The sequence below is a fragment of the Salmo trutta genome, chromosome 4 (genome assembly GCF_901001165.1).
Source record: "Salmo trutta chromosome 4, fSalTru1.1, whole genome shotgun sequence".
Classification (NCBI taxonomy): Eukaryota; Metazoa; Chordata; class Actinopteri; order Salmoniformes; family Salmonidae; genus Salmo; species Salmo trutta.
In genome coordinates, this window is record NC_042960.1 from 6642103 (window position 1) to 6664694 (window position 22592).

At 41.9% G+C, this 22592-nt stretch overlaps 3 protein-coding genes and 1 long non-coding RNA gene across 6 annotated transcripts; 1 reads left to right on the forward strand and 3 right to left on the reverse strand.

Moving 5' to 3' along the window:
- Positions 1-291: 291 nt before the first annotated feature.
- LOC115191753 (uncharacterized) lies at positions 292-2753 on the reverse strand. Its single transcript, XR_003877766.1, has 3 exons — positions 2686-2753; positions 1727-1882; positions 292-1164 (listed from the first exon to the last, which is right to left on the reverse strand). It is a non-coding gene; the product is annotated as an uncharacterized LOC115191753 (long non-coding RNA).
- A 1113-nt stretch (positions 2754-3866) lies between these two features.
- LOC115191746 (tRNA (adenine(37)-N6)-methyltransferase) lies at positions 3867-8209 on the reverse strand. The gene is made up of 6 exons (XM_029749614.1): positions 7946-8209; positions 7664-7809; positions 7180-7354; positions 6749-6906; positions 5761-6435; positions 3867-4251 (listed from the first exon to the last, which is right to left on the reverse strand). Exons 1-6 carry the CDS (start codon positions 8029-8031, stop codon positions 4019-4021), a joined length of 1473 nt encoding a protein of 490 aa, XP_029605474.1. The 5' UTR covers positions 8032-8209; the 3' UTR covers positions 3867-4018.
- A 310-nt stretch (positions 8210-8519) lies between these two features.
- Positions 8520-11517, reverse strand: LOC115191752 (actin cytoskeleton-regulatory complex protein PAN1). 2 transcript variants are annotated; one of them, XM_029749625.1, is made up of 4 exons: positions 11382-11517; positions 10336-10414; positions 9243-9721; positions 8520-9070 (listed from the first exon to the last, which is right to left on the reverse strand). In XM_029749625.1, the coding sequence occupies exons 1-4, from the start codon at positions 11443-11445 to the stop codon at positions 8955-8957; spliced, it is 738 nt and encodes a 245-aa protein (XP_029605485.1). In that variant the 5' UTR covers positions 11446-11517; the 3' UTR covers positions 8520-8954. The 2 variants fall into 2 exon arrangements, with proteins under 2 accessions (XP_029605485.1, XP_029605484.1); XM_029749624.1 differs by having other exon boundaries at positions 10324-10414.
- Positions 11518-15012: 3495 nt separating this feature from the next.
- LOC115191751 (acidic leucine-rich nuclear phosphoprotein 32 family member B) lies at positions 15013-21619 on the forward strand. 2 transcript variants are annotated; one of them, XM_029749620.1, is made up of 7 exons: positions 15013-15358; positions 17631-17780; positions 18076-18198; positions 18466-18652; positions 20644-20735; positions 20829-20892; positions 21008-21619. In XM_029749620.1, exons 1-7 carry the CDS (start codon positions 15305-15307, stop codon positions 21088-21090), a joined length of 753 nt encoding a protein of 250 aa, XP_029605480.1. In that variant the 5' UTR covers positions 15013-15304; the 3' UTR covers positions 21091-21619. The 2 variants fall into 2 exon arrangements, with proteins under 2 accessions (XP_029605480.1, XP_029605481.1); XM_029749621.1 differs by having other exon boundaries at positions 15016-15358; positions 21011-21619.
- Positions 21620-22592: the final 973 nt, after the last annotated feature.

A 22592-nucleotide genomic window follows, 5' to 3' on the forward strand; every position in this document is an offset into this window, starting at 1 on the left:
GTGATACTATCAAGAGCAGTGTGCGGTTTCCTTTATCTTGTTCAACTGTTACCATGCACCTGCAAAAAAGATTGCTCAGATGTGCGAGTGCCTTTTGAATGATCTTTTACCAGATCTATTGTGTTATATTCTCCTACATTCCTTTGACATTTCCACAAACTTCAGTGTTTCATTTCAAATGGTACCAAGAACATGCATATCCTTGCTTCAGGGCCTGAGCTATAGGCAGTTAGATTTGAGTATGTCATTTCAGGCGAAAAATTTTAAAAAAGGGGCAGCTCCTTAAGAGGTTTAACTAACTATTTAGCAGTCTTATGGCTTGGGGGTAGAAGCTGTTCAGGGTCCTGCTGGTTCCAGACTTGGTCCATCGGTACCACTTGCCGTGTGGTAGCCGAAAGAACAGTGACTTGGGTGGCAGGAGTCTGACATATTTTGGGGCCTTTCTCTGAGACCGCCTAGTATAGACGTCCTGGATGGCAGGGAGCTGCTCTCAATTGTGCTGCTGTATAACCTTTTGAGGATCTGAAGGCCTTTGCCAAATCTTTTCAGCCTCCTGAGGGGGAAGAGGCATTGCCGTGCCCTCTACACAACTGTGTTGGTGTGTTTGGACCATGATAGATCTTTAAAGGCTCTGCATGGTCAATCGGACATCTGCAGTGGCCGTACAGTATTTACTGCCATGTGGCCTCCGCAGAAGTCCAAGCGTTCATACTTCTTGCTCTTGTGAAACAAGTTGTCAAGGAAGTGAGTTTCTGTTTATACAGCACCTCCTGCCACCACCTACCATCAACCAATCATGTCAATGTGGAGCTATACAGAGCCTTAGGCATTGTTACAAAATTTGGGAGATGCAAGGCAATATGGTACAGAGCTTGATTTGGCCCCTGGAGGCTCCGCAATTATGTCAAACCCTCCGGATCGCAAATACAGAGTAGGCATAAATTGGCTTTAAGTGATGTGGACACCAAGGAACTTGAGCTCTCGACCAGCTCCACTACAGCCCTGTTGATGTGGATGAGGACATGCTCGGCCCTCCGTTTCCTGTAGTCCGCGATCAGCTCCTTTGTCTTGCTGTCGTTGGGGGTAGAGGTTGTTGTCCTGGCACCACACTGCCAGGTCTCTGACCTCCTCCCTATAGACCAGGAATGGTCAACTTTTGTAGGCCTGCGGAAAAAAAAAAAAAGAAGTTTGTCTCAATTTACTGTTGAGAGTTAGAATAATAGAATACAGAAGGTGCAATTTCAAAATGTGGTTGTGTATCAGCAGTCACTTAATTAGCCCATGTCAGCAAAGCATTTTTAGATTAGTAAGTTAGTCTAGCGGCCAGCTATCTAAACTCGTAGTAAGCAAGGTCGAATTACCGACTGGGGTGGGGCCCATTGATCATCAGTTATCATATTAAAAACTACAAACATTTGCCTCCACCCTATGGCAAAATAAGTAGAATTGCCGGAAAGTAGCTCACCCACGAGCCACCGCAGCCCCTTATGATGAGTTCTGTCTTTTTGTGGCCCCCACCCCCATCAGTTGCCCATCCCTGCTATAGGCTGTCTCATCGACGTCAGTGATCAGGCCTCCCACCGTCGGCAAACTTAATATTGGTGTTGGGAGTTGTGCGCAGTTATGTAGTATCGGGTGAACAGGAAGTATAGGAGGGGACTTGTGCACGTACTCCTGAGGAGCCCCCCGTGTTGAGTGTCAGTGTGGTGGATGTATTGATTCCTACCCTCACCACCTGGGGGCAGCCAGTCAGGAAGTCCAGGATCCAGTTACAGAGGGAGGTGTTCAGTCTTAGGGTCCTTAGCTTAGTGATGAGCTTGGAGGGTACAATGGTAGTAATCTTCTCGTGAACATGATGATGATAGCTTAAGTGGCTGGGCTACTGTCAGAATACAAACAACCTGGTATTATTGTTGGAGCCATATCAGACATGTTACCAACTTGCCCGGCTAGCTAGCTTTTAGACAAAAGTGCTGGGGTGTATTCATTAGTCAGATTCCATCAGCAAACTGAGCGAAATGGGGCGGGACCTACCTACATTTCCCCAATAGAAACTCGTTTTTGTGGAAAAATGTTTTTGGTTTGGAGTAAATGGTTTCCCTTGTAGAACATTTTGCAACAGACGAAACGTTCTGCAATGCATTTTTTATTTGATTTACTTTACCTTTATCTAGGCAAATCAGTTAAGGACAAATCCTTATTTACTAAAGAACTCACTCCTGGGGTGTAATCTTCCACCACTAATTGGCAACAAGTTTCGTTGGCAACTAAAACGAGAGTTTCTATTGGACAAATTCAGGTAGGTCCCGCCCCGTTTCGTTTCGTTTAAAAAACGTTTTGCAACAGAATCGCCGGAATTAATACACCCCGATGTACAGTATGTAACTAGTTAACGCGCTACGGAAGATTACGTTGACTTAAATTAGCTAATACCCATACCATTGGGCATATTACTCACTGTGTTAAAGGACAGCGATAAAACAGAATTTGAACTTCACGGGGACATTTGTGTAACGTTAGGTAAATTGCCGTTAGCTACAGTAGTTAGTTATGAAACGTGACCCTATTTAAATTATTCGGCTACAAAGCGCTGTAAATAAAAGTCAGAGCTACTTCATATGGTTATTATTAACAGCTACTTAAAATATTTGCTAAAGAAAATGTTTTTGAATGATGTAAACAAACCTGCTGCAGGAGTAAACGTCAACCGCCTGTTCTTCATTCAAACATGAGAAGGTTCGCTGCTATTGGCTATAAACCGTTAATGTTGGCATGTGGACTAATATGTTGTTGAGTTGTGTTCTTACACTGGTACAGTCATGCCATATGAGAGATGTATGACTGCGCATGTGCGAAAATAAATAAAGCGCATTTTCCCCCGTTCTGGTTAAGACACCAATGATGAACATGTGTGTTTATTCCTCCGTTAAGTAAACCGGTATTCCTGTCCTGAAGATGTCAGCACCAACAGTTAACGTCAACTCTCCAACGCCTTCATGTAAATCTATGGGTCGCCTTTTACCCATTACTGCTACCTGCTGTTGTGTTTGTTTAGTGTATGGTATTATTTTCAAACGTTTCAGACGCTGCATGTTCACAAAGACAAAATTCAATGGAAGCCCATACTGGATTTTAGTAATGTTATTCATAAGACTGTATTTGTTTTATTTTCATACAAAACATTCAAACATTCCAAGACAAGTTGTATACAAAAACAAACTTTATCTCATCTGCATCTAATCCTCACCTCAATGCATCTGTCCCACTCGATGATTGGTATTAACGTTTTAAAACAGACACAGCAGGTCATTGATAGGACCGTTACCCACCTGAGCAGAGTACCACAGCACCATGTGATCTTGCTTGTCGACACATAGTCCAGTGCTTGGAGGATGAAGTCAGCCTGTTGGAGATTCAGTGGTCCCATTAGGCAATTCAAGTCAGCTGGTGAAGGTGTTGTTATTGTTGTTTTCTCTCTGTTCAGTGAACTCTTTACATCTGATTTAACAACACACTATTAATTAGTTGTAATTTGCTGACTCTAAAAACAGCGTCTCCTCAAATGAAAATACCCACTGTGTGTGTGACTCCGAGCCTCCAACTCTCTCTCTCTCTCTCACACACACACACACACACACACACACACACACAGAGTGACTTGCTGTTGCTATTGGAAAGGGGAGTGGTTCTAGAAGTAAATCTATGCCAGGCAATGAGAGGCCCACTCCACTCCATCCAACAATGACAAGTTGACCAATCCCATTGGAATAAATGCTCTATAATGTAACTTACTTAGTCAAATAAAGTGGTACGATCATACGGTATAACCAACCATTTCAACAAGCACTCTATCTTCACAGGAAAAATAAAATCCATGTTTTAATAACAGTTGTTTATAACATTGCATTTATTTAGTTAAATATTCATATTTTCTCAGATTCACCTGTAAAACAATTCTTGAGAGCTGATTCCAAAATCATTCCATAGAACAATTAGGATCATATAGAACCTGAACCATTCAGCTGGCCAGTTCTTTTCCAACAGCCACGAGTCTGACACGGAGCACCTCAGCGAAGCCCTGTCCGAACCAGCAGGTGATGTCTGCCGTGTCCAAGGTGAAGAAGAAGAGTCTGTCCTTACAGCGGCTCCTCCGATACACTGACCTGGGATCAGCAGATAGGACCCCTCTGATGGCGGCCGCAGCCTCTTTTGGACCGCGCAGGAACCGGAACCTGGGTCGGTCACGAGATTCTAGAGAAACGGGGACATTCATAGAGGCAGAAGCAAGTGAACATAGATCTACTTTAACGATTATGGCAAAATGGATGACGGAGAAACATTACTTTTTTTTAATACCGTTGACTTTAGTTTGGTAGGATAGTTTAGGCATGAGATGCAATGGTATCTATACAAACCCACTGCAAAAACAATTGGCGCCACTATGGAGCTCTCTGGTGGATGAATGCACAACTCAGTCCTTTTAAAAATCAATAAAGCTCTCAAGTCAACCTCAGCTCGGGGAGAATTACAGTAAATTCGTAAAGTACTTCCGACCCCTTGACTTTTTCCACATGTTGTTACGTTACAGCCTTATTATAAAAATGGATTGAATTGTGTATGACATTTACATAAGTATTCAGACCCTTTTAATCAGTACTTTGTTGAAGCCCCTTTGGCAGTGATTACAGTCTTGATTCTTCTTGGGTATGACGCTACAATCTTGTCTCACCTGTATTTGGGGAGTTTCTCCCATTCTTCTCTGCAAATCCTCTCAAGCTCTATCAGGTTGGATGGGGAGCGTCGCTGCAAAGCTATTTTCAGGTCTCTCCAGAGATGTTTGCTCGGGGTGTGGCTGGGCCAATCAAGGACATTCAGAGACTTGTCCCAAAGCTACTCCTGTGTTGTCTTGGCTGTGTGCTTAGGGTCATTTTCCTGTTGGAAGGTGAACCTTCACCCCAGTCTGAGGTCCTGAGCAGGTTTTCATCAAGGATCTCTCTCCCAGTTCCTGCCGCTGAAAAACATCCCCACAGCATGATGCTGGCACCACCATGCTTCACCATAGGGATGGTGCCATGTTTCCTCCAGACATGACGCCTGGCATTCAGGCCAAAGAGTTCAATCTTGGTTTCATCAGACCAGAGAATCTTGTTTCTCATGGGCAGAGTCCTTTAGGTGCCTTTTGGCAAACTCCAAGTGGGCTATCATGTGCCTTTTACAAAGGAGTGGCTTCCGTCTGGCCACTCTGCCATAAAGGCCTGATTTGTGGAGTGCTGCAGAGATGGTTGTCCTTCTGGAAGGTTCTCCCATCTCCACAGAGGAACTCTGGAAGTCTGTCAGAGTGACCATCAGGTTCTTGGTCACCCACCTGACCAAGGCCCTTCTCCCCCGATTGCTCAGTTTGGCCGAGCGGCCAGCTCTAGGAAGAGTCTTGGTGGTTCCAAACTTCTTCCATTTAAGAATTATTGAGGCCACTGTGTTCTTGGAGACCTTCAATGCTGCAGAAATGTTTTGGTACCCTTCCCCAGGTCTGTGCCTCGACACAATCATGTGTCGGAGCTCTACGGACAATCCCTGACATGCACTGTCAACTGTGGGACCTTATATAGACAGGTGTGTGCCTTTCCAAATCATGTCCAAGAAGTAGTGTGTGTAGATTGAGGATTTAAAACAAAATGTAATCCATTTTAGAATAAGGCTGTAATGTAACAAAATATGGAAAACGTCAAGGGGTCTGAATACTTTCCCAATGCATAGGCTTACCTGCACTGATGGGGGCAAGGAACTCCCCCAGCTCTCTCTCTGCATGGGGGGTGAAGCGCACCTCCAGACTGGTCACAGGAGGCTCCCTGATCCAGCCAGCGATGGTGCTGTAGGCCTCTTCATCATAGCAAAGCCTAGCACTATCCTCCACTGGCTCCAATGGCTTGGCATTAGGGCCATCTGAAGCTTGAGACTTTCCTACAGAGCTCCCCAGGGTGAGGCAGTCATCTCCCTCGCTAATGTAGGCCTTGAGCTCCCCCAGCACAGTGGTGAGGTCTTTGCCCAGGGTTTTCGAAGCAGAAGAGCTGGAGGCATCGCCTGGACGTAGGATGTGAACTTTGGATTTGTCTTTTGAGTGGAGTATTCTGGGGTCTGCGCTATGACTGTCCTGTCTCTCAACCCACAAGTCCAACTGGGGATCAACAGTACAGGAGAAAGAAGCTACTGAGTCTGAATGCAGCGTCTCCACACTGGTGGTCCCCTCTTCTGATGGTACACTGGTGGTCCCCTCTTCTGATGGTACACTGGTGCTCTCAGGTTGGACGCCAGAGTCATAAGTATCTGTGTCAATGTCCAGTCTACTGTGTGGGGAGTCATAGTCAGAGATGTAGGGTTTGATATCGAGGACAGGGGTGCCTTCGATCATGTCTATCTCACTCAGATGAAGTGTGTCACCTTAAAGTAGAAAGTGAACTGTTTATTTCATAAAATACACCAATCCACATAGCAGGAAGTTCGACACTGAACAAGTGTGCCTATGGTATGCCAAGCTTAGCAATTATGGGGACAATAAGGCTAAGCATACCTGCAATAATGTTGAACACACCCACAAACTCTCTCTCTCACACACACAATGTACTGCTCAATCTGAAATGAGACTGCAACATTCTGGGGGTTATATATTTGGGGACGCACCTTTAGACGGAGCACCATCACACTGCGCAGAAGAGCAAAGCAATTCGAGCTGGTTTTGTCAACTGATACTAACCTGTGACTCTGTCCAGCTTGGCCAGGGTCAGACCCAGGGCGTTGGGCCGGTGGGGGCTACGTGTGGAGTACACCCCAACCCTCTGGCCGTTGAGTCTGGGTGGCTTCACCTTAGCCTTATAACTCAGGTGGCCATTCTTATGGAACAGGAAGATGACCCTGGAAATGGAACGAGTGAAAGCAGGCTAATGTATTTCTTGTACATGTGTAGACAAATTGGGAATATTGGGATGTAAGTTGATCAAAACAGTTCATGACTAAGAAAATGGTTGTGACATCCTTGATACGTTTAGCTAATGAGAGAACTGTCTTTGCAAGAAATACAGATTGTTTTATGTAGTACTGCAATTGCTACCTTCTTAATCAGCCTTAAGTTTAGCTAGCTACCCCCTCTACTAAGTCTAGCTCCCTATCCCAGTCTCTAGTACGTACCAGACATGAGAGTAGTTGTCCAGGCCGACCAGTGAGTGTTCAGGGTTGTTGAAGACACTCTGCTGGATCTGAAGGGTGGCTCTGGAGGGCCCACATATGGTTGGCTGTCTAGGGGTGCCATTCTTCACTGAGAAACAGGAGCTGATGTAACCTATGGGGACTGTCTGGATGGTCCCTGTGAAGGTGACATTGAAACATTCGAACAATGATTAAAGGTCCATTATCTAGCTTTGTGCCCGACCCAACATATTTCAGATTGAAATGCAATCTATAGATATGTCATTCTCATTGAAAATGATTCTCATTGGAAGCAAGTCTAATAATTGGATGATCCTTTGTGCGATATTTCTATATTGATTCTATATTGAATAGAAGTTCTAATTAAGTGCCAGTCAGATAAAGCTAAACAATGACCAAGACAAGTCATGCTAGGAAGATATAAGAGGGGGATATAAGCGAGAGATCGAGTGCCTTAGCCGGTTACCTTTCTCAAGTGAATTCTGTGTCTCTAGGTCTGCCTGTGGCCTTGGCTGACTCTTTGGAGATCGACTCTGGCCAATGTGTGTCAAAGCAGACTGGAGAGATGTCATGTGTTTTCGATGAGAACGAACAGCACTGTCCAACAATTGCCTGGGGGGGAAACATTTTAATACCTGTGTTGACACATTATGGTCAGCAGCATATAGTCAGTATGTAATACGGATAACGACTTAGCTAAATGTTTTTTCCAAGATGCCATGCGTTGCATTATGCATTCATTTCATACCTGAGATTCTTGATTTCTTTTCGCATGACAGATATCTGCTGGTTGAGTTTGTTGACATGCTCGGTACAGTTGCAAGTGGCAGACATTTTGATAGCGTCTTGATTGCTTTGCTAGTTTGTCATTGGTTAGATTAAATAATCAGAATTCATACAATAACATCTGATAATGTTGTAAAATATCAGAGATTGTTTATGCTGCCTAACAAAAGTACACATCTCTGCTGAAATGCTTCCGCACATGTGTGTCGTCATTTCTAGCTGGCCAACCAGCAACTTACTAATGGAAAGCGGTGACTGACTGCTGTAGCAAGCATGCGCAAATGATTATGTAAATTGGGAAGCAAAACATCAAACTCGTGTCCTGTTGGAGAGTTATGGATGAAACTCGTAGAAATAACTATTTTTAATGGTTGTCAGTTTAGAGAAATGTCAAAACAACATGTCTACTGTAATATTGAATATATATAATGACTCCTTCGAGATTGTTTCACTACTGTAAAAGGACAGCAGAGGGTAGTATTGAGCAACTGAGACTTGTTCTTGTTTTGTAGATGATCATAACAAGGAGACAGTCATATTATCAACAAAGCATCACACCTTTATTATCATAGCGCTTATTTCAAATAAACCATTAGTATAAAAAAAATTAAAAATCACAATTAGAAAACAGTTACCAGAAATGATTAAATACAAATGTACTTTCAAATGCTGCCATATTTAGCTTGTACAAATCATTTATTAAATACAGACAGTGCAGTTCTTGCAACATAACAAATTGACACCATTCATGAAGCAGAAATAAATAAATCCATGGGTAGGTTTAAAGCTGGAATTCATGCATTTCGTTGTACATAACATTTTGTATCCATACCCTATCAGGCTCAAAATTCTAAAGATGAGTTAACCAGTAAGGCTAAACTGCATCACCTCTCAAATGCACATGTTGACAGAATAGATTACTATGCATGTCATCTGTCTGTATGTTATCAGAGGCCAGATCTGAGTGGATTTCAGAACAAGTTTCTTGGTGGATGATCTTGTGAAGGAGCACCAGTGTAGAACCTGGGGAACGTAGAGAACACTCTATTCTGTTCAGGCACATTGACAGACAGCTCCTCAATTGAACCTATGACAGAAAGGTGGTTAGTTTAACATTTCTGATTATACTATATGTGACAAGATCATATCCCCCACAGCTAGATAACATCCCAATGAGCTCATTGGCCAGCCACTTCAGTACATTCAGAAGTCAAGTACATGACGGCAAAGAGACATTCATTAATTGACGCCATTAGTACCTTGATCAGTGCCCCGGTTGTTTTGAGATGGAGGGACGTCTTCCTTCTCATCAGGACCCAAGTCCTCAATCAGCACCTGGTCCAGGGTGTCACTACCCTGGTCACTGCCTTCTGTGTACAGGGTCTCCAACAGGGATGGTGCAGGGGCAGTAACAGGGTTATACATTGGAGAAGGGGCAACAACAGGCACAGGAGCAGGGGCAAGGATAGGGATAGGGGCTGGGATGGGGGGAACATACACCGGTAGTGATTCTGGCGGGCTAGGGTCCACCGGAAGGAATGGGGGTAGTGAGATCACAGTAGGGGCAGGGCTGACTTCCACGGGTTTGGTCACCAACTTTACGATGACAGCCTCCTGTTCTGGCTCTTCCTGGGAAGCCGGGAGCTCCGGTGTTGGATCAGTCTTCCTCGGTCTTCCTCGTCTTCCCGAGCTACTCTTCTCCTCTCTTCCCCTCGCTCTCTTCCTCCTGCTCTCTACCCTGATGTCACACAAATAGAAATGTAATCGTGGGTCATCATAATACACTGCTTCGCAACTGGAATGTTTACACTTTGCAGCTGATTACGTTGATAAGCTTGGCGATATTCATTCATTCATTGTTGATAGTGCAAAGTCCTTGATCTAAATGTGTGGTGCCAATAGTTGGAAATGCCTAAGCAACCGTTGGTTTCCTCTTGCTTCATATTGGACAATATGGGCTGGAAAACTGATAGGCAGCCAAATACGATCATTATCAAATATATTGTTTCATGTACACAACTTTATTTATGCATGTACAACACATCTATTACTATTTTCAAGTCTTACATTCTTTAAACATACAAAAACATAAAGTAATGTTAAGTGGCTTTTCAGCCAAACTTATTTAAGCACTAGAGTAAGCCAATAAGGACAAAGGGCTTGGCAGCTGTATTGAAGCCCACATAGTCCACTCAAGTTTCCAGTTAAACACATTTGTCGGCTGAAGCACAAAACCGTCATTAGTGGTTCAAATCTAGGCCTCTCCCTAACTCTAACATGTTTGTTAGAGGATGAGCGTGCATTACTAGTTCTGCACCTCTTCTTAATGTCTACATTTACCCATAAACCCACTGGTTAATCGCCTTCTCCTCGGCCTCTGCCTTTCTTTTCTTGAGAAGGTCTCTGTCTCTTAGCCGCCGCTGGATCCCACCTGTAACACCGACCAACATACACCAGTCAGCCAGTCAGTCAGCCAGTCAGTCAGTCAGTCAGTCCGCTATCAACGACAGACAGGACACTTCACTCTCATTCCTCATTTGAATTCTATTACATCAATAGTCAGAGTGTAAGACACATTTAGTAAATATCGTAATAAACTGACAATGGATCAATAAAAATTGGGTTACTTAGGCACTTTGTTTCATTATGATTTTGTTCACTGTCCTCTCTGTACTTGATAAATTACTGGTTTATGCTGTAGTAACAAAACTCTCTCCATATTTGAATGCTCCAATAGTTTATGCTGTTGTATGATTTGTGTCAGAAATTGACTGCAAAACCAATGCAGCTATGTAGCAGCAGTTGTATAAACCATCAGCATACCAAAGTGTAGGATGATAGTACATATTATACCATGGCATTGTTGAATACTCCTTTCTGATTGGCTTGAAGGGTATTCTAGAGCGTGCATTATTTCCCTATAACTCACTCTATATTTGCACGGTAGAATTCAATGGCTATAGTTCATTTTTACATTGTTTGAGCTGCTTTTGAAAGAAAAAGTTTAATTGAAAACAGTATTGTATAGGATGATTAGTACATGTTAGTACATGGTGTCTGGGACTACAAACATACAGTATGAGACACAAACAGACTCAGACAGAGAACATCTACAGTAAAATTGCCTTCCAAATACATGTTCCTATTGAGTTGCAATCATCTTAGTGGTACATCTGTTTGGACAGATCAACCATCAGTAAGTCCTTTGTGACCCAGTTTGCAGCAAAATACATTGGCAGGAATATGCATGAATAGAGCCAATGTTAACAAATACAAGGACAGTATGACATACTAGGACTAAGATAGTAACCTTTCCAAAGAACAGTGGTACATCTGAAAAATAATTGGATATTTCACTATAAAACACAGAATAGAGACAATGTTCAGAGGTCATTTACCTTGGTTATCATTGGGATTTTTATATTCCAACTCTGGTTTCTCTTTATCGAACGTCCCCTCCATTTTGCCTCCTGTAGAAATGAATGTAACTTGTTGAGAGGGGCAAGCAGGCAGAGAGGGGTAAAAATGTTGATAAAAAAATGTCTGTTTGCAAGTCCCGCCCCCAAAAAATCATTATCTGGTTAACCATTACCATAGCCATGGAAGAGTTCTTATGGCTCAGCTCTTATCATATTTGTAAAGGTGGAGGAGTTGGCACAAAACGGGCATAAAAAAGCAGGCCGTGTGTGTGTGTGTGTGTGTGTGTGTGTGTGTGTGTGTGTGTGTGTGTGTGTGTGTGTGTGCGTGAGAGAGAGAGTTGTCATGGGGCTACCTATACAGATGTGTGTGTCTGAGAATAGCTAGCAGCACAGTATAAATAAAAGGTGTGGAATGTGTCACAAGGTGCTCAGGAGAGAGAATGGCTGAATTCAGGCAATTTCTCCCTTGATGTTATGCAATATCCAGTCAGTGATATGAGAAGGAGCACAGTAGGGTTCAACAAGAGAAAATAAAGCCCAGAGGGACTGAGGCAGACAGTGTAGGTAGGCTAGCTAGCTGTGAGTCAACGCTTCTGGGATAGACTGTGTGCAGCTCGTTAGAAGGGTATAGCCATAGACATGCACACATTCCGGAAGGCTCCACACCGGCCCTACATACATAGTGTTTGACTTGGACTGAAAAAGGTGCCGCTGGTACTCACTTTGGGTGACGGTACTGTTATATTTAGGTGCAGGAGTTCCACAATACTTTTGAGCTAATATTCTTTAAGAGGAACAGGAGCTCAAGCAGTAGAACATTTGAGGTGCCGATACTCAGCTCTGGGGAGCTCCTGCCCAAGTCAAACACTGAATACATAGTCTACATACCTTAGGCCATGTATTTTTCTCTTTCGAGAACTACAGTGCGGAGAAAATGTATCCTATATACCAGATTCACTGAAACTACAGTACACATTCCTATAAGTTGGAAAGTTAACACGTCCTCCAATCCATTCACTGAATACTATCTAGTCTGACAAAAAAATAAATGTATGGCTGTTGTTTTTTCTTTCTCACAAAGGAAGAACATAGCCACAAAACCTTGAAATACCGGCATTTTTGGTTTTGAATCAGGCGGCAAAAGTAGCACCCCTACCCCGCGCCTCAGGGTCTTCTACAGTAGAGTGGGGGCATAACCATCTTATCTCATCGCAAGGGAGCTGCTCATTTTCTGGGCGTGTTCTCAATCTTCTCCCTGCACATTGAAGCCTCAGCCTGCTGTGTCTGAGCCAGTGAGCCTCTCTGGAAGCCGCTGCTTCACTAAGAGCAAATAAGACTCAACTGCCTATCAGTCTTCAGTCAGGCACAGTGATACTAAGAGGCCCTATACTTGATTACTGTACTTAGCCTAGTTTCTGGCTTTGGAATTTTGTGTCAAATAGAATTTTTCTCAAACAATAATTTTACATCAACTTAGTAGACGGCCAAGTACTTTGTTAGCCATTGAAAATACTAAGTAAACCATAGCCTAAACAGTTCATTCTGGGAGACTAGCAACTTCCAATGCAAGGCCACAAAGAGTACTGCCCTACAAATAATCTATGGACTACCAGATATGTGACACCTCCTCTATTTTCATCTTCAGCTTTGGAGGGGAGTTTGACAATGACACTTATGCAGAACAATTTGCAAAGCAATAGTAGGTTACCAAAATAATAACTCAATGAGCAACAAATGAGGACACACACACATACACAAAACTACCTTGAAAAATGCGGAGAATCAGTTTGCTGGGATCCTGCTGTCAAAATCAAAGCAACTAACACACTAACACTTCCGTAGATATATACTCAGCCGGTTCACAATAATGTACCCCCTTCTATCTCTTTAAGGGGCAATCTGCACTTGCTACATCCATTTTTTTATGTATAAATTAATGATATGTACCCATTGATTCTTGAAGAATATAATTTATAAATGCCTCATGAGCTTAGTTCAACTATCCTACCCCATCAGAACCCAAAATATAAGCTTTTTTTACTCCAATGTTTGTAAACAAAGTAGCCTCAAAACATGGTTAAAACTATAATTTGGATTTCATGGCTGGTCAGTCCTTGCATCCATACCTGTCTATGAATTGAGTGGTTACATTTCTCTATCCCCCTCCCTCAGCTTTCTGTGAAAACACTCTGTTATTGTTTCCACTGCTGATTGCCCCTTTAAAGGCTTGCACATATTTCTAAGCAATCGATTAGATAAGCAGATACAGTCAGAGGAGAGAAGTCACCCACACACACCCATAATGCATGATAACCTCATGAGTTTGAGGAGGCTGTACAAATAGACATTGCAGTGCCCTCTCCTGGTAAATACTTTCTATTACTGATTGCCATGTTCAAAACATGGTTGAAATGTACAGCATAGTACAGTAGGGCCTGTAATGGTATTTATTTTAGAACATTGATTCTAAGATAGTTACATTCATATCCAAGATACAAAACTGCTGTTTTCGTGTTTTACATATTGTGATTTAAAAGCTGTGATTACAATTTTACAAATGTTACCACCATATTAATTGAAATCCATACCAAAATAGAAACACATAGCTATCTCAAGCATAGTAGTTGTATAGGTACCGTTAGTCTTGAATAGGACACACATTGGTGACCTGACTAGATGCATCCAGAGATGCAAGAGACTCTTTTATTGAAAAATAAAACATGTAAATAAATAAATTGGCTTGTTGATTAATATCAATTTTTACTAAGGTAATTTGTTGCTGGTTCATAATTGCCATAGGTGTAAGTGTTTCTTGTTCTGACAGAGAGAGAAGGTGCTCTTTGGTGGTAGCAGGAGGTTGACTGGTGTGTTCTTCTGCTTCAGGGATCTGGCGTCTCTATGCAGGAAGCGTAAGGGAGAAGTACCCCATCACGGTGTGCATATACAATGCTCCCTTCACTGTAAACCAAATAAACGCACTCTACCTACCGGTTCTAATAAAAAGGAAAATTTTATGAGATTATCGGAAATCGTCATATTGCTTGATGCTGATTATTGGTAAATGAAATAAGTGTACACACATTAAATAGGGTGTAATGTTTATTGAGCATACGTACATTAGGACAACAATGTAATGTGTTTACGTTGAAATGTACTGATAAACAAGGAATGCTATGAAATTAATTTGCCGCTGCCTTGTCAACAGGTATCTTATTAATTCATTTCAAAATAAGGCCTTTTAAATAATACAATAATTAGGTGGTTGCTTGGGTTTGTCCTGCTTCACACATGTACCAGTGTGTATTATACATGTGTGAAATGGAAATGTACTTTTTGCATATCCCAAATCCCCCTGAGACACCCTGGAAGAGTGGGGTCAAGGCTGGGAGGGGGCCTCAAACATCTCCGCTGTAGGTGTTTAAATAAAGTAAATAATAGTCCTGATTTCATTTGTTTTTTTCTTCAGCAATGATTTCTGATTATGTAATCAATTGATTTATTAAATATGTTTCAAATAATCTCCGAATTACAGAATGTTACAAACTGGTTATTTTTATAAAAAGAATCAAATAAAAAGACTAACAAAAAAACATTTGTTTGAACATCACTTTTCCCCCAGAAATAAATCGCACCCCAGTTGTTTGATGGCAGCGTCATGTTTTGTGACTGCATTGCCTGTTTAACGGCAGTGGGCATTTCAGACCAGAGATGGCGCTATTGAGTATATATTTTGTTTTAGTCCCGTTTCCCTCCATGGTTTCTCCTCTCCGCGGGTAACTTGGCGTTTGGCTCAGTTCATTATACAGTCCCATATTCTTCCTCCATTAGGGCATCTCTCTGCCTTTGGACTGAATATAAATTACACCGACACCCAAGAGAAAAGTTCACTTTCGTAGGGCGAGATGGACATGAAAAAGAGGATCCACTTGGAACTAAGAAACAGGACCCCATCTGATGTAAGTCGTGCCTTTTAAACCAAACCTTTAGTTTTCTGGCTAGCTTGCTACTTTTTTTGCTTTCCAAGTGACCTGTGTAGCTAATGGTGACCACATGGGCTTAATGTTTCATTTATTAATAGAGCCGAAAATACTTAACTGTAACAAGCTACATTACACTGTCCCCGTTGGGGCGTGAGAGAGAACAAGACAATATATTCAATCGTTACTTTCGAAAGGCGATTTTTATTTTATTTCTGTTAACAGTTTCACAGTCACTGGGTAGATGTTGCGCACACACACGGTTCGAATGCAACAACGTTGTCTCAATTATTTGTTAACTTCTACATCTGTGTTGTATGAGACGTGTTTTTCCACGATGCGTTAGACATTGACGGAATGGTTTATTTTATATAGACCTTGGTAGCCATGTTTGTTGCTAGCATACATTCTAAAATGGGGCGCCCTTTATCACAATGCACTTATAACCACAACAATAATCCAAAATTAAGTTTACACCATGCCCCTACTTTTGATATTATTCATGAGATCACGGGTGGCTTCTTTTCGACATTTTCCACGAATTGGGTAGGGACACATTAGATAGTTAGCTAGCAAGCAAACAAAATTAGTCATTAACGTTTGTTCTCAAGAGTCATTCACATCTTGTAGGCTACAACTGCTACTATTACACCCCCTTTTCGCTAGCTAGCAATATAACGTTTTTATAGTACTTTACTTGCTAAGAATCAACTGAAGTTGAGGGAATTAGCCAGCTACAATGTCGCCGATGATCTAAGGTTACTTGCCTACCCTCACATTTCGTCAAATGTTACATTGTTCGACTTGAGATTCATACACCAAATGTAATTTCCCGCAAATTAAAGCTGATTTGTTACAATGTTGCTAATTCGCAGCGGTCAGCAAATGTTTTGTTCCCGCCATATTATTCCCCACAACTACCACGAAAGCAAACGAAATACTAATTAAAACTGGCTAACCTTCACGTTCAGATTCGGTATTTTGTATGTTAATAATTTAAAATGTCTAATGCTTAGGCTACCGACAATCTCCGAATAACGTGTTGGTGTCGGCTCGCCTGCCTGAACGACACGAGACAGAGGAAACTGCGTTCGGTGCGTGGGCTGCTAAAACTCGACGTTGACGCTCTCTGGTTTTCATGCAAACATTGATAAAAGTATTCTACATTGAAAGTTAATTTTAAGGGGTGATTTTACGTAATTACTGCATGTAAACAGTCATCCATCTCTGGAGAGTTTAGAGAACTCTGCATACTGTATCTCAGGAATCGCCATGTTGTCATTCTGCCGTCTTTGAAGCTCTGGAGAAAGGAGGCTCCATCTTTGTTTGACTAATTTCCGTTCTGAATATTTCCTTCGACGTTGTTTGCGAAACGGTGATATGTAACAAACTGTCATATCTGTCGTTCGCTCGACGGCTAGGCGATCCATTTCCCCAATAAATTCGATTTGAAAATAAAAAAATATCTTTACAGGGTATATTCGCAGTCCTTTCCATTGCTGTAGGGTAGGTAATGGCGGGCAGTCAGGCTTCTCTTGCAGGTCCTCAACTGCACGGCAGCACTTAAAAGGGCAATGGCTAGCCTGTAGCGAGCTTGCTAACAAAAAGCATTGCTTGTGTCATTAGTGACTGAACAGCGGGCAAGTGAAGGTAGAACTGTATTGTGCGGTTCTTCCTCGTGGCAGCTGGTTTAAAGACACAACCGCGGTGCCTCGACATAAAACATCATGCAACCAAATACCTTTATTGATGGCTCCACTAGACAGCCTTATCAATGTTTCACTTTGCATCAATGTTTCACTTTGCCAATGTGCAAATCATGATATTTGACGTTCAGCGTTAACTTCAACCCTTTTATCGAGTTTTTGGTTGCGTAACGACTGTCTCGCACGTGAACTTTTTAAACGATGAGGTTTTGTAGTGAGGAATTGAAAGGTTGCAAGTATTCATACATAAATCAGGAAACCGTCAAAATAACAACCACTCCTGTCATTGAGGTCCATATTTTGTGTATTGACCTTTTTCAATCATGAAGTTTAGATTCAATCGTAGTTTTTTGTTGTATTGATGCCGCAAGTTGCTGTTGCCAACATGTGACCATTCTAAACAGATTTTCCCACCGTTTTTGCATATATGCTAAAATAAAGCTTTTATAATATGTGTGCATTCTCAATTTTAGTGTTTGTAGTGCATCTGTAAACAATGCATACATATGCTTTTCTTTGGATTACAATTTTACACATTTCTATAGGTACGAGAACTTGTCCTGGATAACTGCAGATCAAATGAAGGGAAAATTGAAGGCCTCACAGCAGAATTTGTCAATCTGGAATTCCTCAGTTTGATAAACGTTGGCCTAATCTCAGTCTCCAACCTTCCCAAACTTGGGAAACTCAAAAAGGTATATATTTTTTTTTACACAAGTTACTTATAGTTGCAGTATAAAAAAAATGTTGACTCCTTTAAAAAAAATACATTAAGTTCTGCCTGGGGGAGTATAGAAAGAGCCATTGGATGCATCCCTAATGGCAACCTATTCCCTATATAGTGCACTATTGAGGGCCCTTGTCAAAAGTAGTGCACTGTTATGTAAGGAATAGGGTTCCATTTGTTTTCTGAAAGACTGTTACTTGCTTGGGAGTTTTTGTTGTTGTTGTTGACAGAAGTGACTGATATGTCTTCACATTATGTTGCAGTTGGAACTCAGCGACAACAGAATCTCTGGTGGCCTTGACGTGCTAGCAGAGAAACTCCCCAACCTCACACATCTAAATCTAAGCGGGAACAAACTGAAAGACATCAGCACATTGGAACCTTTGGTAGGTACACCAAACTCCCAGTAGAGCACAATACAGTGCGACACCATCTCATTGTCTCAGGCTATGCTTCAAATGGCACTATTCCTCGTATAGTTGGCAGGCAGATTTGTTTTACACTCATTTCTGATTTGTTTCCCTATGTGGCTCTGGTCAACATTAGTTTGCTAGCCTATATGGGGAAAAGGTATGCTCTAAAATCGAATTTGAGATTTACTCAGCCAGTGTTTTTTCACCCCCTAATTACCCTACACCCATTTGGTCCCACAGAAAAAGCTGGACAGCCTGAAGTCTCTAGACTTGTTCAACTGTGAGGTGACCAACCTGAACGACTACAGGGAGAGTGTGTTCAAGCTGCTCCCTCAGCTCACCTACCTGGACGGGTACGATGTGGAGGACCGGGAGGCATCCGACTCGGACGGAGAGGTCGACGGTGTGGACGATGACGATGATGAGGGTGGGCATCCATTTTTTGTGTGTGTGTGTGTTTTGAGGGAATATGAGGAAGTGCAGATGTGAGTTGAATGGGGGTCTTCTGTAGCTCAGTTGGTAGACCATGACGCTTGCAATGTCAGGATAGTAGGTTCGATTCCCGGGATCACCCATACATAATGTATGCTCGCGTGACTAAGCCACTTTGAATAAAAGCATCTGCTAAATGGCATATATTACTATATATTAGAATCCATAATAGTACATCGTGGGTGTTTTGTCATGCAAGGGAATTTTATTGTGTATTTGTACGGTTTGTCGGCATGTGTGTGATAACTGACAATGGATGTGATTAGATTTTTATTAGGATCTCTTTTAGTCCTCAGTTGGACTAATCTACCAAGAGTCCTTAACCTCACTCGGGGGTGTGGGACGCTAGACCTGGCCAACATCCAGTGAAATTGCAGAGCGCCAAATTCAAAAACAGACATATTCATTCTAAAAATGTGTGAATCATACAAGTGTTATACATGGGTTTAAAGAAACTTATTGTTAATCCAACCACGGTGTCAGATTTCAAAAAGGCTTTACGGCGAAAGCAAACCATGCGATTATCTGAGAACAGCACCCAGCAGACAAATCATTACAAACAGTAACAAGCCAAGTAGAGGAGTTACACAAGTTAGAAATAGTGATAAAATTAATCACTTACCTTTGATGATCTTCATATGTTTGCACTCACAAGACTCCCATTTACTCAATAAATGTTTGTTTTGTTCGATAAAGTCCATGTTTATATCCAAAAACCTCAGTTTTGTTCCGTAATCCACTGTCTCAAACAACATCCGGTGAAATTGCAGAGCGTGAAACTCAACAAAACTGAAATTCTCATAATAAACATGCATAAAGATACAAATGTTATACACCAGCTTAAAGATAAACTTGTTGTTAATCCAACCGCTGTGTCAGATTTCAAAAAGGCTTTAAGGCGAAAGCAAACCATGCGATTATCTGAGAACAGCGCCCAGCAGACAAATCATTACAAACAGTTAGCAGCCAAGAAGAGGAGTAACAAAAGTCAGAAATAGCGATTAAAATGTATTACTTACCTTTGATCTTCATATGGTTGCACTCCGAAGACTCCATGTTACACAATAAATGTTCGTTTTGTTCGATAATGTCCCTCTTTAAGTCCAAAAACCTCCGTTTTGTTGGTGCATTTTGTTCAGCAATCCATTGGAACAAAGCGCGGTCACAACAGACAGACGAAAAATCAAAAAGTACAATAAAAGTTTGTAGAAACATGTCAAACGATGTTTGAAATCAATCCTCAGGTTGTTTGTCCCGATCGCACGCTGGACTCATGTCTGGAAATTTCCACTGTCCACACATTGAAAGCGCTGTATCTCCCTCATTTTTCAGAGTAAAAGCCTGAAACAATGCCTAAAGACTGGCCACATGTAGAAGAAGCCATAGAGATCGTGAACTGGGTCCTAAGTCTTTGTATGGTGGATAGGCTTTCAATGGGGGAAAACAGCCTTTCAAAATAATAGTACTTCCTGGATGGATTTTCCTCAGGTTTTCGCCTGCTATATCAGTTCTGTTATACTCAGACATTATTTTAACAGTTTTGGAAACTTTAGAGTGTTTTCTATCTATATGCACATCCTAGGTTCTGGGCCTGAGTAGCAGGCAGTTTACTTTGGGCACGCTTTTCATCCAAAATTCCGAATGCTGCCCCCTACCCTAGTGAAGTTAAACATTAAAATACAATTTATAATATGATTGCATTTTCACAAAACACACTGTTGCAAACCGACATAATACACTGACATTGACCAGATAAATACTCTTGATTTATTCCTTCATCTACCATAGTCCTGCACGACCTTCCAATTTATTATATCTAAATGGTTCTAACGTATTGTTTGAATTTCTATATTGAAAGGTTTTTGGTTTGCTCAGATAAATTATTCAATTGCTCTGAATCGAAATGTGATGTATTTATTTTTTTAGAAGATGAGGAGGAAGACTTTGATGAGGAGGATGATGACGATGAAGAGGGAGTAGAAGGAGAGGAGGAAGATGAGGTCAGCGGCGATGAAGAGGTAAACCCCTTTTTGGTTTGTTTGACTCAATAGTTTAAAAGATCAACAGGGGGCATATTGTTGATTCTGATCTGCTCTGTCCCTTCTCTCCAGGAGGAAGACCTTGGCATTGATGGTGAAGTTGAAGATGAGGATGATGATGATGAGGATGAAGAGGGTATGTCATTGTCATACTTTTTGTCACAAGCTTATGTCCGAAACTCATGTTAAAAAGTTTACCTTTCGGATACTTTACTAAGTACACTGTAATAACTCTTTCTCATTTCCCCTAGAAGTTGAGGCTGTCAAAGGCGAGAAGAGAAAGCGAGAACCCGATGATGAAGATGACGATGATGATGATGAGGACGACGATTAAGAGCAAAAAACAAGAGCCTGTCAAGTTACCAACCCCTTCCCTCTCCACCCTTACACCCTGCCTACGCCACGTCTCTCCCCTAGCTTTGAGTCCCCGTGTGGGGAAAGACTGTACCGGATGGGTGGTCCGAGTGGAGCTACCTGCTCCCGATGGAACCGAGAGCCATTCCCAAGGTTCTCAAGCAGCGCACCACCCCGCATTCCACAATTTCACTGTCAACTCCCCTTTATGTATACCTGTGTGAGGACTTTGGGACTGGTATCTAGTTTTGGGTCTGTGCTTTTAATATTTTGTTGGATGAACTCTGAATTTATATTTTATGTTGTTGGGTTTATTATTTCTTTCCCCTCTTCTTTTGTTGTTTTATTTTTTTGTTCCTTATCCCCCCCATATAAAATTATTGCTATAGCAGCTGTGTGATGAGCGAGCTATGATTTTGTGGCCGCCTGTTGCACAAATCAAGGTTGTAGCTACATTTTTACTTCCTGTATGACCAAACTACTTTGTAAATAAAATGTTACAATTTTGCGCTTTGCTCTCCTCCTGCCATACTTTTCTCTTGTCACATCTAGAGTTGAATGAATCTGATGAGTTAAGTGCAAGTCGTCTGTCTCACCCCCTGCTGATTGCAATAGGTTGCCTCAGTGGGAAAAGTCTAACACTCATTTTTATATTACATAGAATATGAATTTCCTTAAGGCCTCAGAATGGATACTTCAAAGTCACTACAAGATGACATGTTGCACCTCATCATTTTATTATTTTAAATGAGAGGGGATAAAATAGGAAGCCGTGAAATCCACTTTAACCCCAGAGCTGCCATGTGTTCGCACTTCTCTTTGTATGTTTGACTTTGAGAGTTGCAAAAGAGGTTATTTGTTCAATTCTAATTTGTTTTGCTTTGAGTGCTCCTAGAGATTTGAGAATTCTAGTGCCCAAAAGCCTGTTTTAGCATATGCAGCACCACTGAGGACTTTCACCATTTTGAAGTAGTCACCTGGGTGGGACTTCCTATGGCTTAAGGAAAGATCACATCCAGGTCACCAGGAGGAATCAGCCAATGAATTAGACTTGTGAGGAAACATTCCATAACTGCAGATGGTAGTAAATTGCCAACCTTTAAAACATGGCTGTGCAGTTGAGTATGTGCCTTCAATCCATGAGGTTATGGGTTCAAACCCCCATTTCCTGTTTTCTAGTGTATATTTAACAATGTCAAATTTAAGAAAATAAGTATAATGGATGTGAAGGAGTCAGTGGCTCTGGCATAAGGATCTCCCCCCTAAGCAAGGGATTATAAAGTTGAACCCAGCCCTGGCTCTGGAGCAGGGTTGCCTTAACACAGAGGACTGCCACAGAGCGAATCAAGGCCACTGGGAGTGGCTGCCTAACATAAGATGGCCAGAAAGTGGTGATGTTGGCCGGAAGGGTGCCATAAATGATCGAGTGGTGCCTGAACACTAACCAGCAGTGGTTATGGGGATAAGTCCCCGGAAAAAAGT

What these genes read in the sequence shown, in the direction of transcription:
- LOC115191752 (XM_029749624.1), bottom strand. Translation starts at nt 11,445, where the DNA reads ATGGAGGGGACGTTCGATAAAGAGAAACCAGAGTTGGAATATAAAAAT. An exon ending in AAATCCCAATGATAACCAAG is followed by an intron (nt 10,415 to 11,381) that starts GTAAATGACCTC and finishes TCGGTGTTACAG; the next exon opens with GTGGGATCCAGCGGCGGCTA. An exon ending in ATTAACCAGTGGGTTTATGG is followed by an intron (nt 9,722 to 10,323) that starts GTAAATGTAGAC and finishes GTGTGACATCAG; the next exon opens with GGTAGAGAGCAGGAGGAAGA.
- LOC115191746 (XM_029749614.1), bottom strand. Translation starts at nt 8,031, where the DNA reads ATGTCTGCCACTTGCAACTGTACCGAGCATGTCAACAAACTCAACCAG. An exon ending in AAAGAAATCAAGAATCTCAG is followed by an intron (nt 7,810 to 7,945) that starts GTATGAAATGAA and finishes TTTCCCCCCCAG; the next exon opens with GCAATTGTTGGACAGTGCTG. An exon ending in CAAGCTGGACAGAGTCACAG is followed by an intron (nt 6,436 to 6,748) that starts GTTAGTATCAGT and finishes TTCTACTTTAAG; the next exon opens with GTGACACACTTCATCTGAGT.
- LOC115191751 (XM_029749620.1), top strand. Translation starts at nt 15,305, where the DNA reads ATGGACATGAAAAAGAGGATCCACTTGGAACTAAGAAACAGGACCCCA. An exon ending in GAAACAGGACCCCATCTGAT is followed by an intron (nt 15,359 to 17,630) that starts GTAAGTCGTGCC and finishes ACATTTCTATAG; the next exon opens with GTACGAGAACTTGTCCTGGA. An exon ending in AACTTGGGAAACTCAAAAAG is followed by an intron (nt 17,781 to 18,075) that starts GTATATATTTTT and finishes ATTATGTTGCAG; the next exon opens with TTGGAACTCAGCGACAACAG.